The sequence below is a fragment of the Sabethes cyaneus genome, chromosome 2 (genome assembly GCF_943734655.1).
Source record: "Sabethes cyaneus chromosome 2, idSabCyanKW18_F2, whole genome shotgun sequence".
Classification (NCBI taxonomy): domain Eukaryota; kingdom Metazoa; phylum Arthropoda; class Insecta; order Diptera; family Culicidae; genus Sabethes; species Sabethes cyaneus.
The window spans coordinates 153,582,175-153,597,923 of NC_071354.1; the positions used below are offsets into that span (position 1 = coordinate 153,582,175).

The following is a 15,749-nucleotide window of genomic DNA, read 5'->3' on the forward strand; positions in this document are numbered from 1 at the left end:
ACAATTGATGGAGGGACGGTAGGGGAAAGTAAAGAAAATTTTTTTTTGGGAATGGAGGGGAAAGAGTGGAAAGGAAGAGCGGGGGAGGGGGGGATAAAAGGTAGCTACGCTGAACCAGTTGTCGTTGTGACTCCTACCTTTTGTCCAATGCTGGAAGGTGCGCCACATCCGCCAGGGCGTGTGGCTTGCTGGTACCCGTGTACCTTTGAACCATAGAGGCGCTGGACAAAAGGAGACTGCGCAGCTCCCTTTATTAATGTAGGAACGTATCTGGTTGGGTTATTTTTAGACACAAATTGTGTCTCTTCCTCCGTCTACTGTAGAAACCATCGACCGAGAAGTTTTAATCTAACCTGTTTTTACTTTCAGGACGACGACACTAATGCAGGCTCTTACGATTTGCAAGGTACTGCGTGTGACGGTTAAAGGTAGACGGGTACCAGCGAGCCACACGCCCTGGCGAGTGTTGTGGGTTCAAACCCAGTTATAATTTCTGATTATAGCTTGGTTCGACCCATGCACTTTCCAGCATTGGACAAAAGGTAGGAGTCACAACGACAACTTGTTAAGCGTAGCTACTTATTACCCCCCCTTCCTTTCCACTCTTTCCCCTCCATTCACAAAAAAAATATTCATTACTTTCCCCTACCGTCCCTCCATCAATTCTAGAACCATCGTTTCAAAAAAATATTAATATTAATGCCTGACCGCATTTCAAGGTCAAAGACTAAAACACGAGTTTGGTCAAATTGAATGTGTTGCAATTTTATCGTTGACACCCTTTAGTATACTTAACTTTAAAGAGATTAATTTGACTTATTTCAGAGAGCATTTTAAATTAAATTAAAACTATACACATAAGAAAGCAAAGTCTTAGTGCTACAATTTGACGGAACTCGGCCTTCTCTATTGACTTTAACAATTTCTTCCAGTAGAGATTCAAACATACGACGAGTGGTTTGTTAGACCAAAAAGAGGGTAGTTATGCTTTTATTTTCAAGCACTAGAAGTAAGATAAATACTTTATTATTTTAGCTAATTAGCGAAGTTTTGTTGTTGTTTTGGCTACCATCAAGCATATTAGTGTAAATAAGCCGCAGTGGTCGACAGCGACAATACCGTCGAAGAACATCCGGCTTCTCGGAATTCTTTGCACCATCAAGCTGCGGAGCATCGTTTGCCGTCAAGTCATGGAGTCGCCGATGTTAGTGAATTCATGGAAAATCATGTCGCTTCTCAGAATATTTCGCCCTATTCAACTTCTGGAGGATTGATTGCCGTCAGACCATAGACTCACCGAGGATATTGAATTAACGGAATCAAGTGAAACGGAATCAAGTGAAAGTTTCCGTGCTCCTTCCAATCAGAAAACAAGTAAAACGCCCAAAAAAGAAAGTGCTCGAAAAAAAGTAACAAAGACACATAAGCCGCTACAATGAGTTGACTATAGGTGTCACCCAGATTGTTTCGGCTCGGTATCAAAATTACCAATTCGATTACTAATAATGATCAAACGTGAAGACAGCATTCGTGCCTATAGATTTAGAGAGCTGCTTTTAGTGACTGGCCATTTGTATAGTAATTATAGCTGTTATAGCAATTTTCCACTTCGAAGCGAATTTTCAATTTACAGGATAGGTAGTCATTTCTTCCACATGAGCCAGATGCCAGAAACATCTGGCATTGACATCCTTTTTCTTGCGAAGTTCAAACTTCCATCATTGCACTTTTCGACACATTTCGCTGACACTGTTCGATTAAAAATTGCTTTCTGACCATCGCGTAGTTGTTGAACAATAATGCTGACATTTTTGTTATTTTTGCGAAAATTGTGCTTTCGTTATTTTTATCGATTAGTGATGATATTTTCGGTCGGTTGCACAGTTTGCGTTAAATCTTTATCTTCTTATTTCAGTGCTTTGGTTCAACAGACCTCTTCAGTTCACCGTCGATGAATCATAATTATCGTAAGAAAAATTAATAGATAATTGAGAATAGTTAGCAGGTGTAATGAGTCGAAGTTCCATACTGTACATAAATATATATCGACCCGTCAGAGTGTGTACGGTCATTGACTATCCTCGCCTCGGATGAGCACCGGCGCGGCGGCGGCGGCGACGAGCACAATGACGTCGACGTTGGATTATTCATACGCTTAATTATTATAATTAAAATTTGCCACTCCATTGATCCCGTATTGTGTTCTATTTTCAATCCAGCTAACGATATCAGTTTCAGCATAACTAGCGTGTGGTGCTGTTCACGAAACGGAAATACTTCAGTTTCAGTATGTTGAAGTAATACACCGCTAGCTATAGGTATGTTGTTGCACTGTCAGCTATTTAAATAACTGTGAAATGAAAAAAAAACATCATCGACGTATATCCTAGTTAGTTTTAAAGTAATTTCTACCAGTGATTAACCACATGTTTTCAGCACAGATTAAATTTATTATCTGTGATATGCTGTCAGACGAATCTACTACTACTATTACTTATTGAAGTAATAATGAACTGGTATGAGCATAGGAATAATTTTTGTTGATGAATTAGAAGTGTTTTGAGAAATCGGATCATTCTATTTAGTTACAGAACACCATTACTCTAATGGTGTTCCATGTAAATTCCTAAGTCGATCCATTAGAAGAAACTTTTGTAATTCGGTTGAAAATTTACATTTTGTTTATTGATGGAATCGACAAACAACGCATTCTCGGTAAACATTTTCGAATCGAGTTGGAATTAACAGATTCCAATTTTAAGACTGACTTTTCGTGAAAGGCTTGAAAAATTATTTAAAATATCAATTATTTTCTCGGAATTAATTATGTACCCTTTAATAAAATTCATAGAGAAAAGGGTGGAATAATTCTCAACCGTCCCTATAATGGTCAGTCTAATAGCTAATAAGCAACTCGCATCTCTTGTGGCGGAAAATTTTCCTTGTACTTCCATCGCTGCGTGCTAGGCCGTTAATTATCATAAACAAACAGATTTACCGAGATTATTTTAGCCCGTGCCGATTAACGCACCGACTATTGAGCATTCGTTTTATTCGGCCTGGCTAAACGGTTTAAGTGATTTTGTATCGTACTGAGCACAATTGCTTGCACACAGGTAAAATAAACAAACATTTTATCTGCTTTCTAATTATAGTTCTGATGGCGATGTCTCAAGCTTAGCTAGAGCAACAAACAAAACTCATTGGCGTGTTTAGGGCCAATAAGGAAGTCTTAGAGAAATTGAAAGTGTATGTGATTGACATTCCATTTTCTTTCTCAAAAATTGGAATTTAACTATAAACTAGCTGCCAAAACAAAAGTATGGCAGTTTTTTCGCTAACTTTATTAACATTTGTCGTGTTCTGAATTTATCATTTGTAAAATTGTTGAAATAATTTTCCTTATCATTCCGTGACGTTACAACGGAGAATCTAATTTAAAAATATTCTAAAATTTTTAAGCTACTGATAGTTCGTACATTTTATCCTTACTACGCTAGTGACCAAGCGTCAACTTAATTGCTCAAATCTCTAGACAAATAAACATAAATTTTTTGTATTGGTTTTATACCACCCGTATCCATTAGCAATGAAATTAAAATCGAGTTAAAATATATGATTTAAAGCTACTCCGTCCATCATGCGGAATAACAATTGAATATACTAGTAACTAAACATTCCGGCAACCACCACATTACGGATTTTTTTGGTTTGGCTTGTGAATAAAATTAAAAGTTTAAAGCCAAACACGCTCAGCTGGTGGAAGTTTTTGCAATCTATTGAAATTGAAACTACCATTTCCTTACTTTGAGTGATTAATGTTTTTTGGAAAGTTGTAAAACATTAGGCAAACTTGATGGCATCCGTATTGGCACTGAACAAAATGTACGTCATTTTTAATGGAACAGATCAGAGTATTCAGTTCAAGTGACATGAACTGTTATTACAGTTTCCTAACTGAATTTTACATAGCATTGGTAGGCATTGTTTTAAAACTGCATCTCTGTGTCCTCTCCATATTGGGATGGATATAGAAAATTGCCGAAGTCGGAGAAGTATACAAAATTAGTGAACAGTTTTGAATCAAAAAACGCAAGCTAGTCTGAGTGGTCAAACAAAATTTTTAGTAAGTTTCTGAGATTGCACGATAGATTTGAAGAAGTGACCTAGTAATAATCATTCGTTGAAAATTTTTCTGATGACGGTTTAATTGAAACGGAAAAACTTCACAGTATGATAACCACTTAAAATAAACTAACAATTGCATTTTCGACAACCACAAAAATGAAATCCACACATAAACTTTTCATTCCGACGTCACGAAAAATTTTACACAGTGTTGAAAAATTATGCCACATGTAAATAGTTTTAGGGTGCTGCAATTCATCACGAGAAGACAGAAGCTGATTATCACAAAGAAACAGACAACACGATGAAGAAGGAAGTATGTAAGTATTACATGCAACGTTGGGAAAATGGAACAAGAGCTGGTGTTGTGTTTGCAAGTTGTAGCGAGTTTTCACAACCCCGTGTCAGAGTTTCCTATTATTTTAGAGTGGATTGCCAAAACTCATGTCAACGAAATTTATTCATAACGAAGTATCTTTTCTGTGTATTCAGCTGGAAAGGCTGAAGAAGAACGTTTTGAGCTGAAGACACAAAAACGGAAGTGGGAATGGAGACTAACCTAAATCGGTGCACCGTGTGTTCAGTTATCACTTAAATTCATATCCATAGTGCATAATGAGTAACAGAAATATTTGATAGCTGTAGTAAGGCAATTTTAAATAGAATCATATAAGGTTAAAGGATCTAATCATTAAAGATTTTCTCTTTTCAATGCTCAAGTCTATCCTTTAGAGAAAGATGACAGGTTATTGACTTGAAGTGAGAGATGGTCAGTCACAGGTAGTTTTACTCGAAACCCGTACCCGATGGATTACGGATATTGAAAAATATTCGTACGGAGGTACGAATATTGAAAAATATAAATTTTCTGCCAAATTTGCAGGTTCAAGTCGAGTAAGCCTATCAAAAATACTGAAACATACATACCGGTGGTGGGACCCAGTTAAATTTCCCGTACCTGTTCATCTCTAATAATTAGCTGTTCCCTCATAATGCCAATACAGTGGTTTACCGATTTTATCTACCCTTATTATTATTAAAAATTATCCTAAAATCTCAAAAAAAAAAATTCGGCAGAAAATCGGTCTCTGTTTTGTGATTTCATCTCGAGTTATATTGTTCTAAAACATTAGACAACTAAGCTCAACTATGAAATTTTACAACTACAATGCTATTTTTGACGTAGAACTACGTCTAACCGCAATCAATCAATCCAAAATTTAGATTCAAGCCGTCACGAAAGAATGAAAGATCTTGAACGCTAATTGCTCTTCCAATTTTGTACGGATTTTGATGGTTCGCATACCATTCGATTCATAAAAGATGCAGCAATTATACGGCTTTCTCGAAAAGATTGTTTTATAATCGCCACATAGTAATAATCAACGAAAACTTTCAAGTTAAAATTTACCGGTATATTTTCCGTGTAATAGTCTCGCTTCCCAGGCACGGACGACGATTATAATCACCAAGCTTGTCGTTGTACCTGCTTCTGTTTCTTTAACACAGAGAAGCAGAATAAATTTGCGGCGGTTTCGTAGTCCTGCCTTCTTGACATGTGAAGACTACTGTAAGGTCATAAAGAGAAAAGCAGAGCCATTATCGTCATTCATTCATTAGCTGCTCGACTTCCGAGCTTATCACTGTAGCTTTCTACTTCGATCTCAATTTGGACTCCACGCGTGTGAACGAACGGTGTACTGCGTTTGCTATATGAGCAGATCGCTTGCCAAATCATCTATTTCTTGGCAAACTTTGGAAGTTTCTGCTTTCTTCACGGTGTTCAAAATACCGTTATTGAAAAATAAAATAGGCCATTTAAATGGAAAATGCCACTTGGTTTGTATTGCCATCCTACACCCCTGAACCAATTTTTAAAAAAATCGATCGACGAATTTTTGAGTTACGCCCTTTTGAAGTTTTAAAGGGCAGATTGCTCATATAAAGTAAATAAAAATCTTCAATGACACTTCCAAAATGAACGTAAATCACAGCCAGTATTGATTTTTTATGCAACATATGCCCATTGCCGAAAATTTTAGGAGTTTTACGCTGTATTGGGACTAACCGGAAATGTTCCGGATTAAGTTATCGCTGTGGAAAACAGCCAGTATCAAACATGAACAAATACTTATCATACGACACCTTAAATTACGCCAGAATTTAAAAACTAGATCACTGACAGTCAGATCAACTGCCTAGCACCACGTTGGATACATCTGAACATGTTCCGGGGACTTCCGGGAATACCCAGACAAGTGGCCAATTTCGTCCATGAACAAAAACCTATCGTGCGATACCTTAAATGACACAAGAATTTAATAACTAGATCAATGGAGGCCAAATCTGCTATCTTCTTTCCTCAGTCACCAGATTGGTCGATTGCTGAACTGCTCGATTGCTCAACTGATTGACAGGACTGGTCGATTATACCGCTCGATTTGATTGCTCGACTGGACTGCTCTGAACTGCTCGACTGAACTGCTTGATTGGACAGATCGACTTGACTGCTTGACTTAACTACTCGATTCGACTGCTTGACACATTTGCTTGACTTACTACTAAACCCGACTGGACTGCTCGACTGGACAGCATGATTCATCTGCTCAACTAGACTGTTCGACTCAACTGTTCGATTAGACGCTCGACTCAATTACTCGATTCAACTACTTGATTCCACTTCTCGACTGGATTACTCGAATCTACTGTTCGACTCGACTGCTCGAATGAACTGCTTGACACAACTACTCGATTGGACTATTCGCATTGGCTGCTCGGCTCAACTGCTCAGCCCGATTGTTCGATTCAACTGCTCGTCTAGACTACTCGATTGCATTGCTCGACTCAACTGACGGCTTGATTCATCAGTTCGACTAGACTGTTCGACTTAACTGCTCGACTCAACTGTTCGACTTAACTGCTCGACTGAACCACTTGAGCCGACTGCTCAATTAGACTGCTCGACTTAACTGTTTGATTCGACAGCTCGACTTAACTGCTCGATTCAACTGCTCGACTGGACTACTCGTCTGAACTGCTCGACTCAACTGTTCGACTTAACTGCTTGACTGAACCGCTTGACCCGACTGCTCGACTCAACTGCCCGACTCAACTGCTCGACTAGACTACTCGATTCAGCTGCCCGATTCAACTACTCGATTTAACTGCTCGATTAAAATGCTATATTAAACTGCTCGACTCGACTGCCCAACTGGACTGCTCAACTCAACTGCTCGGTTGGAATGCTTAACTGAACAGCTTGATTTAACTGCTCTACTGAACTACTCGATTTGACTGCTCGACTTGACTGCTTGAATTCTGTTTGAATCGATAGGTCGACTTAACTGCTCGATTCAACTGCTCGACTGGGCTACTCGACTAGACTGCCCGAATTAACTGTTCGACTGGACTCCTCGACACAACTGCTCGATTCAACTGCACTACTTGACTGCTCGACTTGACTGCTCGACTCAACCACTAGATTCAACTGCTCGACTCGACTGCTCGACTCAGCTGCTCGACCGGACTGCTCGACCGGACTGCTCGACCGGACTGCTTGACTGAACAGCTTGATTCAACTGCTCGACTAGACTGCTCGATTTGATAGCACGACTTGACCATTCGACTCGACTGCTCGACCCAACTGCTTGACTCGTTTGCTTAATTCGACTGCTCGAATCGCCTGCTCAACTCGATTGCTTGTCGCGATATCATATGGACGGTCAGAGATTAAATCAGACCGGACCAAGTCGCAAAATTTAAAAAAAATGATTTAGGCCATTACAAATATTTTAAAAAGTTTTTGTCCCTCCGGTGTTGGGCCACTGAAGGGGGGGCGAAAAAAAACAAAGTGAATTTTTTAATCGAGCAAAAAAATTTGGATTTTAGGCATTTTTATTTTAAGTTAAAACATGAAAACCAAATCTATTCTTGCTTTTAATATATACGTTATTAATTTTCATGCAAAAATCTACGAAAAAAGGGCAAAAACGAAAGATAATTTCTTTGGTCGATTTTCGGAAATTCCGCTGTTTGAATTTGCATTTCTATTTCATGCGTAAACTCAACTCGTACACTCATTTTAAAGTTTTTCAGGCTGTAGAGCCCTGATTTTATAAAAAAATTAACTCATGTCCTACAAATTATTTTTCTGTCCCCCGATTTTTCAAGCGTATTTCCAAGAGGGGGGGGGGGGGTGACAAAAGCTTTTAAAATGATTTGCAAAAGCCATGTTAGCAATGATAGCAAACGATCAAGAATTTTCTAAGTAACATTTTATTCTAATCAGACTACATAAATGTTGCAAACAGTCAGAAGTTTTTATTCAGTTAAATAAAATCCAATACGACCATAAAAACTATTTGTTTCAGTTTCCGGCTATGACTCTTTTATGTACAACATCGTAGAGCTATATTATGTAATATAAGAACTCAAAGAACTAATACAAAGATTAAACAGCTTCGTTAACACTGGCCAATGGAATGTATCCGCAGTTTTATGAATTCTGAACAGACATTCATATATTCCGGATCGTAAGTAATAAATAAATAAATAGTGTATCTGCCAGTGTGATTCATTATTATTGAGATTTTCTGCACCTCTCCGTTAAAACTGTTTTACACCTCAATGCAATGCACTCAGGTCGCTTCTATTAAGGTGAAGAATATTTTCCGCATAAATCAAAACTATGCACATTACGGTTGAAAATAGTCGTTTAAAGCCCCATTAAAGCCAACTGCAGTGTAATTTGATAGTTTATTTTACGGCTAGTTTAACGAGTCACAGAAGGGCACTCTGCGTACCAAAATGGTACGATTTGTAGTAATAATACAATAGGTTATTTCATTTAATTATACGAGGGTTTTTACTGTTAAATTACGATGAAATAATCTTTGTATGGCTTTATGGCGTAAATATGACACCTATTTCATGGGTGATTTGAAATGGTTCGATTGGATAGAATTTCATAAAATTGCACAGTTTCGCTGCAAAATTCATTAATGAGGTAGTTTATAGATTTTAATTGTGCCAATTAAATATTGAATAGAGCCTCTATTATTTAGAGCGTGACATTCAATAACGCGCTCAGGGTTAAGTGGGGTTTTTGCATTTAATGTTTCGTCATAATGCATAGAATCATCATGCATAATTGCATAACAAAAGGGTGTGGAACTGATCCGTTTTACTATAATAATTTAATTGCTTTTTTCATAGAATCTGACGAATTGACGAAAACATCAACAGCTTCGTTTGTTTCGCTCTTCTTTATGGCTACTAATAAACTTTAGTTTTGCGCTGAAGTTGAACATAAAAAATACCGAATCAAATAACACTGTAACGAAGAAAGGAAGTTTCGAAACAGACAAGGAAATTAACAACAGTTCAAATTAAAACTATGCTTGCCACCGGTAGATGGCGTGATTGTTTGCGTATTGTTGTTGGTGCCGGCCAGAGTACAATGCTCGCTCGGATATACAGCAGGTATCTATATAGTCAGTAGTTTCATTGCTTCTTCTATAGCAACCTAGAACGAACGCTACCACTGTTCATGCCCGAAAGGTATACCTTATCTGCTAAGGAAACCCTTGACAAATGAAAACACACTCCAGTGCTACAACAATCGTGACATACAACGTAACGTAAGCTGAAGGGAAAGGGGGGGGGGGGGGCAATAAATTGAACTAATACAAAATGTGTAAGCAAAATGAAATGAAGGTGGTAGATAAAGTAATAGAAAATAATAAAAAAAACTAAAACGACATTGTTAGTAGGGTGGCCGAAAATGATTACTTTACGAGACTAAGCTTAAATTTTGTTGATAAAACTCGTGATTCAAATTGAAACATTTCAACTATCACTGATTAAAAAGACAGTCAGAAAATCCAAATAGAATTGAATCACGAATTTCGTACTGGCAACAGAGAGAATTTTCCGTCTCCAATTGTGGTCATCTTAACCATACACACGAAACGAAAAGGTGGAAATTACGATGTTAATACTATTCCGGAATTTAGTGGGCACAATTGGCCGTGTTGGGAACCGATCTTAGGTGGTTGTGGTGGAGGGAATGTTAGTGATGAGTCTCATATGTATGCTACTATATGGCCGGAACTCGGATACTGGAGAAGGTCGTGTTCAAACGGTAGGTGTTGGTGATGATGAAGAGTTGGTTGGTTGGTTGCTGGCTGCTTACCTGTGTGACTGGGTTCTCGCCGGGCCGATATACAACGTTGTGCAACGGTCGCTTCCGGCCCACGTAGTTGACGCAGACAAATTCCAGCAGCGAGGCGTAGATGAAGCACATGCACACGCCATCCCACACGTTCATCGCCGTCAGGTTCGACACCACCGGAAGTGTACTGCGGAAACCGTTGGAGGTGGTGAAAAAATTCAGCATTGTTGTGACGCCTGTATCGAGGTGAGTGGGCGAGGGTGGGAGTTTTTCCCGGTCAGTTGAGGTAATAATTTCATATTTTTTTGTTCGTTTTCCACAGCCGACGGTACCAGTTGAAACGGAAAATAGGAGTAGAGAGAACACGTATTAGAAATAAATATTTAATGAATAGTTAGGCGAGTTGTGTAGTTTCTTCTTGCGGTTTATGGGCTGTATTGTGTCGGTTGATTCCATTGCTAACACGGTTGGTTTTGGTGGATATTCGGTTATAGTGTTTGCGGTTTCTATAATTACTAATTGCTGAATTTGGTCGAATAACATGACACCACACTGTTTTGTAAAGCTTCAGTGGTTTTTCGAATTGATAGAATAATTATTGTTCTGGCACGATGATAAATTTGGTTTCCACTGCCACATTCCAATTGATGCTGGAAATTAGTCGAAGTATTGAAAAAATGGGAATAATGTATTCGGGTTTTGCATCCTCTACGTTGGCAGATGTAAATTGTATTAATTCGTGACATCAAAGCATTTCTATAATGAATTCACCTATAAATAAATTCCTGCATTTACAATCAAGTCTAATGCCGCTTACCCAACTCAGTTGTTATTGCATACGATAATTATAGATACCGTTTTCATAAAACAACCGCTCAATAGGGTTTATGTTAAGTAGTAAAGTTCAGGTATGACTCTTTGATATTCATTCCGTACAACTTTGCAATTCAATTATAATTGATTTGGCTTCAATTGTAAAAAATTGTTCATGATACAGCACAATGGTGATAGCAAATGTGGTGATTTTATATTTTAAACATGAATTATAACAGAGCAGAAAATGTTGGTTATCCCGTAAAAGTCCGCTGGGTGAGTTTTCTGCTTCAGTAAAGGGTTTAAAGATAGATAGCTTTCATCTATCTGGTTGGTGAAATCCTGGATCATGTGTACTGTAGGTACCTCGCGTACCTGCAGGAATAAAAAAGACTCCAAAGTGGTCCTCAGCCTCTTATCCAGGAATTCCTATCCATAAGTTCTCGTGGAATCAAACAAAATACAAGCCTCAGTGATAATCGAGAAATCAAGCCAGGTGGAAACCAAGGTTATATATAAACAGGTAAAGAAGCACTCATGTTATTGCTGAGTATCAGGACGAGGAATAAGCTGGCCAACCTTGGCAGCTTTACATTCTTCGGCCCAGCAGGTTGGGAGCAGCCAACGAAAGCGTCTGATCCGGAGGGACAACGAATAGTAACGCGGTACTTGAAATTGCTGAATTTCGTAAGTGGTGACCGGATGCTGCTCGAGCAGCTTGAACCCTGCAAACTTGGCATCTTATCTCGGCAGCAAATCTGTCACACAGGAAAAAGATTGGAAGATCCGCGGCGGAAATGCCCAACGTTAATAGAGCATTTTATACTGCAGGCAAAGACCATTACCAATCGATTTCTCGTGAAGTTTTCCATAAGAAAAGTCACTTTTTACCCCTTCAAAACAGCGGCTATAAATAGTTCCGTATTTTCGGTCGATTCTGCCCACTATGCAAAGTAATGAAAACGGGCTTTGCATCGCTGGGCAGAATGCAAGATCGCGTGATAGATTGGAATGCGATCAAAGAGAGGTTGTATCTGTTGAGGATAAAGGGCCGGTTCCTGAAATACAGCAAGGGTTCTACACGCGGTTGGAGGCAACTTACGACAGCTCTTCGCCATGGGACTTCACGATCACGTAGGTCGGTAGGATTGAAATAGACCGGTGATCGGGTAGGCTATGGTACACTGACACGATCGATAATGACCTTCTTCTCCGAGGTTATATCCAAGATATCCAAAAAAACATGAGGAGATCACTTAACCAACGTACAATGAACTAGATTGACCATGTTCTCATACATGGCCGGTTCTTCGGTAACATCACGAACTCTAGGGGGTGCGAATATTGTCTCAGCCTATCGCCTAGTAAGAGTATATGTGCGCTCAAAACCGTCAATCGTATACTGGACATGTCAAAACCGTTCTCCTCGGCAGAACATTCAACAGCTAATCCAGATAAGCCAAAGTCCGCTAAAAGCTACACGCGAATGCCGGACCAGGTACAGCACTCCTCTTCTGAGGAGTGAGGTTCTTCAACCCTCGAAGACAGTTGGGAACGCCGTTTCCGCGGTGCTAAGCAAAGGCCTCGGAGTTTACGAAATGATTGGTTTGATGGACAGTGCTAATAAGCGGTGAAAAGAAATAAAGGGCTCGGAAATATTGTCTGAGCATTCCCACTAGGGAGAATTTGGCCAAATACCAACGAGCTAAAAACCAGTTGACGGCGATCCTGAGGGGTAAAACGCCCCAGAAGAAGAACCGAGATCGTAAAGCATTAAAACAACTATTCCTAGCTAATGACAGATGCAAGTTGATGCTACCAAGGTGCATCAAGCTCGTAGGGGCTATTATACAGAAACTTGAAGTGTGTAGGGATAAGGGAATAAATCTGATAAGTGCTCGACAGGTGGGAGCAGTTCTTAGTTGAACACTTCAATGGAGAAAATGTGGAAGGAAGCAGAACATAAGTTAACCTAGGAATTTCTATGGAAGATAACAGTATCTGAGCACCTGATTTCGAACAGGTCAAACGAGAAATCGGGTTGCTGCAGACCGAAAAAGCCGTCGGAATGCAGCGCCTACCGGTAGAGCTTTAAAAAGGTCGAGAAAGGCTAACATCTGCCTGCCTCCGTACTCAAGGTAGCGATAGCATAAGCTTTCGTAGGGAACTATTAGGCGGACTGCATGAGAGCTGGCGTAACTACGGAACAAATTTTTACCATCCGATACCTACAGGGGTTAGAAAAAATGATCGGGACAGGCAAAATTTTGACGAAATTCAAATGGCCATAACTTCTACACGATAAGACATTTCTGGATAAAACCAATTGCATTTGACGGGAAATTTTTTAATTTTTCTATTATTCTATTGGCAGTAGCCAGTGGAAACCAGAGATATTCCGGGTTGGGCGGGGGTATGTCAAAAACTGGTTTTTTTCATCAATTGTATCTTTTTCTGTCGTAAAAATTCAATAGTATTCATATTTTATCCCAAAATGAGATTTCATTTCCAGTCGATTGGTGGAAAGAGGGCAGAAATCCGACGAGAAACAACTAAGTTACGGCCCTTTCCGTGAAAACAGTACCAGTAACATCTACCGCTCTGACCGCTCTGAAGCATTTCCAGGTCCGCGGGTTGCCATGGCTAACCTGTAGCAGGTTCTAGGGACCCCAGCGGAAATGGTCGTTTTAAGAAATAACCGAAATTATGTCATTTCAGTGAAATCAGTGCTGGAAATGTTGCCAGTAACATTTACCTTTTGTGGCCATTTCAAAATATGACCGGGACCATACCAATAAGGGTGTCAAACTTCAGGATTTTCAACCCTCTTTAAATCTTGAAGTTTGGCACCCTTATTGGTATGGTCCCGGTCATATTTTAAAATGACCATAAAAGTTAGATGTTACTGGCAACATTTCCAGCACTGATTTCACTGAAATGGCCATATCTCGGTTGTTTCTCGAGGGATCTCCGTTCTTTTATTAGCAATCAACTGGAAATGAAGTCTAGTTTTAGAATGAAATATGAACACTATTAAATTTTCATGATAGAAAAAGATACAAGTGATGTAAAAAATCAGCTTTTGACATACCCCCGCCAAATCCGGAATACCTCCGGTGTTCACTAGCTACTGCCTATCTTGAAATATTTTTGAAAAACTAGAAAAATTTGCCCGTTAAATGCAATTAGTTTCATTTAAAAATGTTTTGTTTTGTAGAAGTTATGGAATTTCGTCAAAATGTTACCTGTCCCGATCATTTTGTCTAACCCCTGTATATCTTACAGAAATATGGAGAACACTACTTGCCTATCTATCGCATTGATTGACTTCAAAGCAGCATACGATACAGTCTATCGATACGAGCTATGACAGATAATGCTCGAACACGGTTTTTCGGACAAACTGATGCTACTGAAAAGAGCTACGGTGGATCGAGTGATTTGTTTTGTGCACATCTCGGTGACATTCTCGAATCTATTCGAAACGTGGTGAGGATTGAGACAAGATGACGGTTTATCCTGCAATATTTACAACATCTCTCTTAAGGGGGTGATTTGACAAACGGGAATTGATACGAGAGGCAAAGCAAAGCAAAGCCTAGGTGTTACATTCCATTATCGAAACTTGACCTTCTGCTTTTATACGACAGACTTCGCAGCCAGCTGTTAGAGTGCAGGACAATTGCAGGACCAGTTGCTACGATCCTATTGACTCTAACAGCCTCTCCCAGTCGGGATTCGAACATGTTACCACAGGCTTAATAGGCCAGTATCATACCTCGAGGCCAACGAGAGGCACAATTTTTAAAAAAGGTGATCAACTTCTAGGCATCGCAGATAATTTGGATATCATTACCAAGAACTTTACGGCGGCGGAGGTAATCTACATCGAACTTAAAGCGAAGTCTAGGAGGATTAACCAAAAATAAATACGTCGAAGACCAAATACATGAAAGGAAGAGGCTCGAGGGACACAAACGTGCAGCTCCTACGGACGGTTACCATAATGGTAAGCGGCGCATTCAAGTCATTCAAATCGGGCCTATTTTGCCTTTCACCAAACGCTACGATCACGAAGCATACGTCGCCGTACGAAACTGCTAGTGTACAAAACCCTTATTAGACTGGTAGTTTTTAAAGCTGTGCCGCTGCTTCTTATTCTAGCGACACTTAGTGGAGTACTAAGCAGGAGTACGGAAGCAGAGATCGGTAAATGTGTATGAGCCACGAGCTATACGCACTGCTTGGAGAGGTTTCCATCGTACATTTGGTGAAAGTTGGCCGGCTGCGGAGAGTCGGACACGTCGCAAGGATGTCGAACGACAGTGTGACGAAAACAAATCTTCTTCGACAACCTTGCCGTCACCAGGAATACAGGGGCCCTACGTGTTAGATGGCTTGATCAGGTCGAAATCGACTAGCAAATTTTAAGATGCCTGGGAAATTGGCGACGAATGACCTTGAAACAGTACGAGCCACACCGGTTTGATGCTGATAACGTCGATGACGGCAAGTCTGTCAGTCAGGTTATCAAATAGAGCTTTCTATTGATTTTTTGTTCGGCTAGAGTCAGAAGCGACAAGATGACACAAAACTCTTAACACATCCCTAGGGAATTCCAAACTAAGTTCAGTGA

General features: G+C 39.6%; 1 protein-coding gene across 1 annotated transcript in view; it reads right to left on the reverse strand.

Annotated features, from left to right (window-relative positions):
* The window catches only part of LOC128736209 (uncharacterized), a 133,048-nt gene that overhangs the window by 44,822 nt on the left and 72,477 nt on the right, over nucleotides 1-15,749 (reverse strand). The window contains exon 11 of the mRNA XM_053830688.1: nucleotides 10,322-10,536. Within this exon, the coding sequence (XP_053686663.1) occupies nucleotides 10,322-10,536 (215 nt within the window). The remainder of the gene's footprint in view (nucleotides 1-10,321; nucleotides 10,537-15,749) is intronic.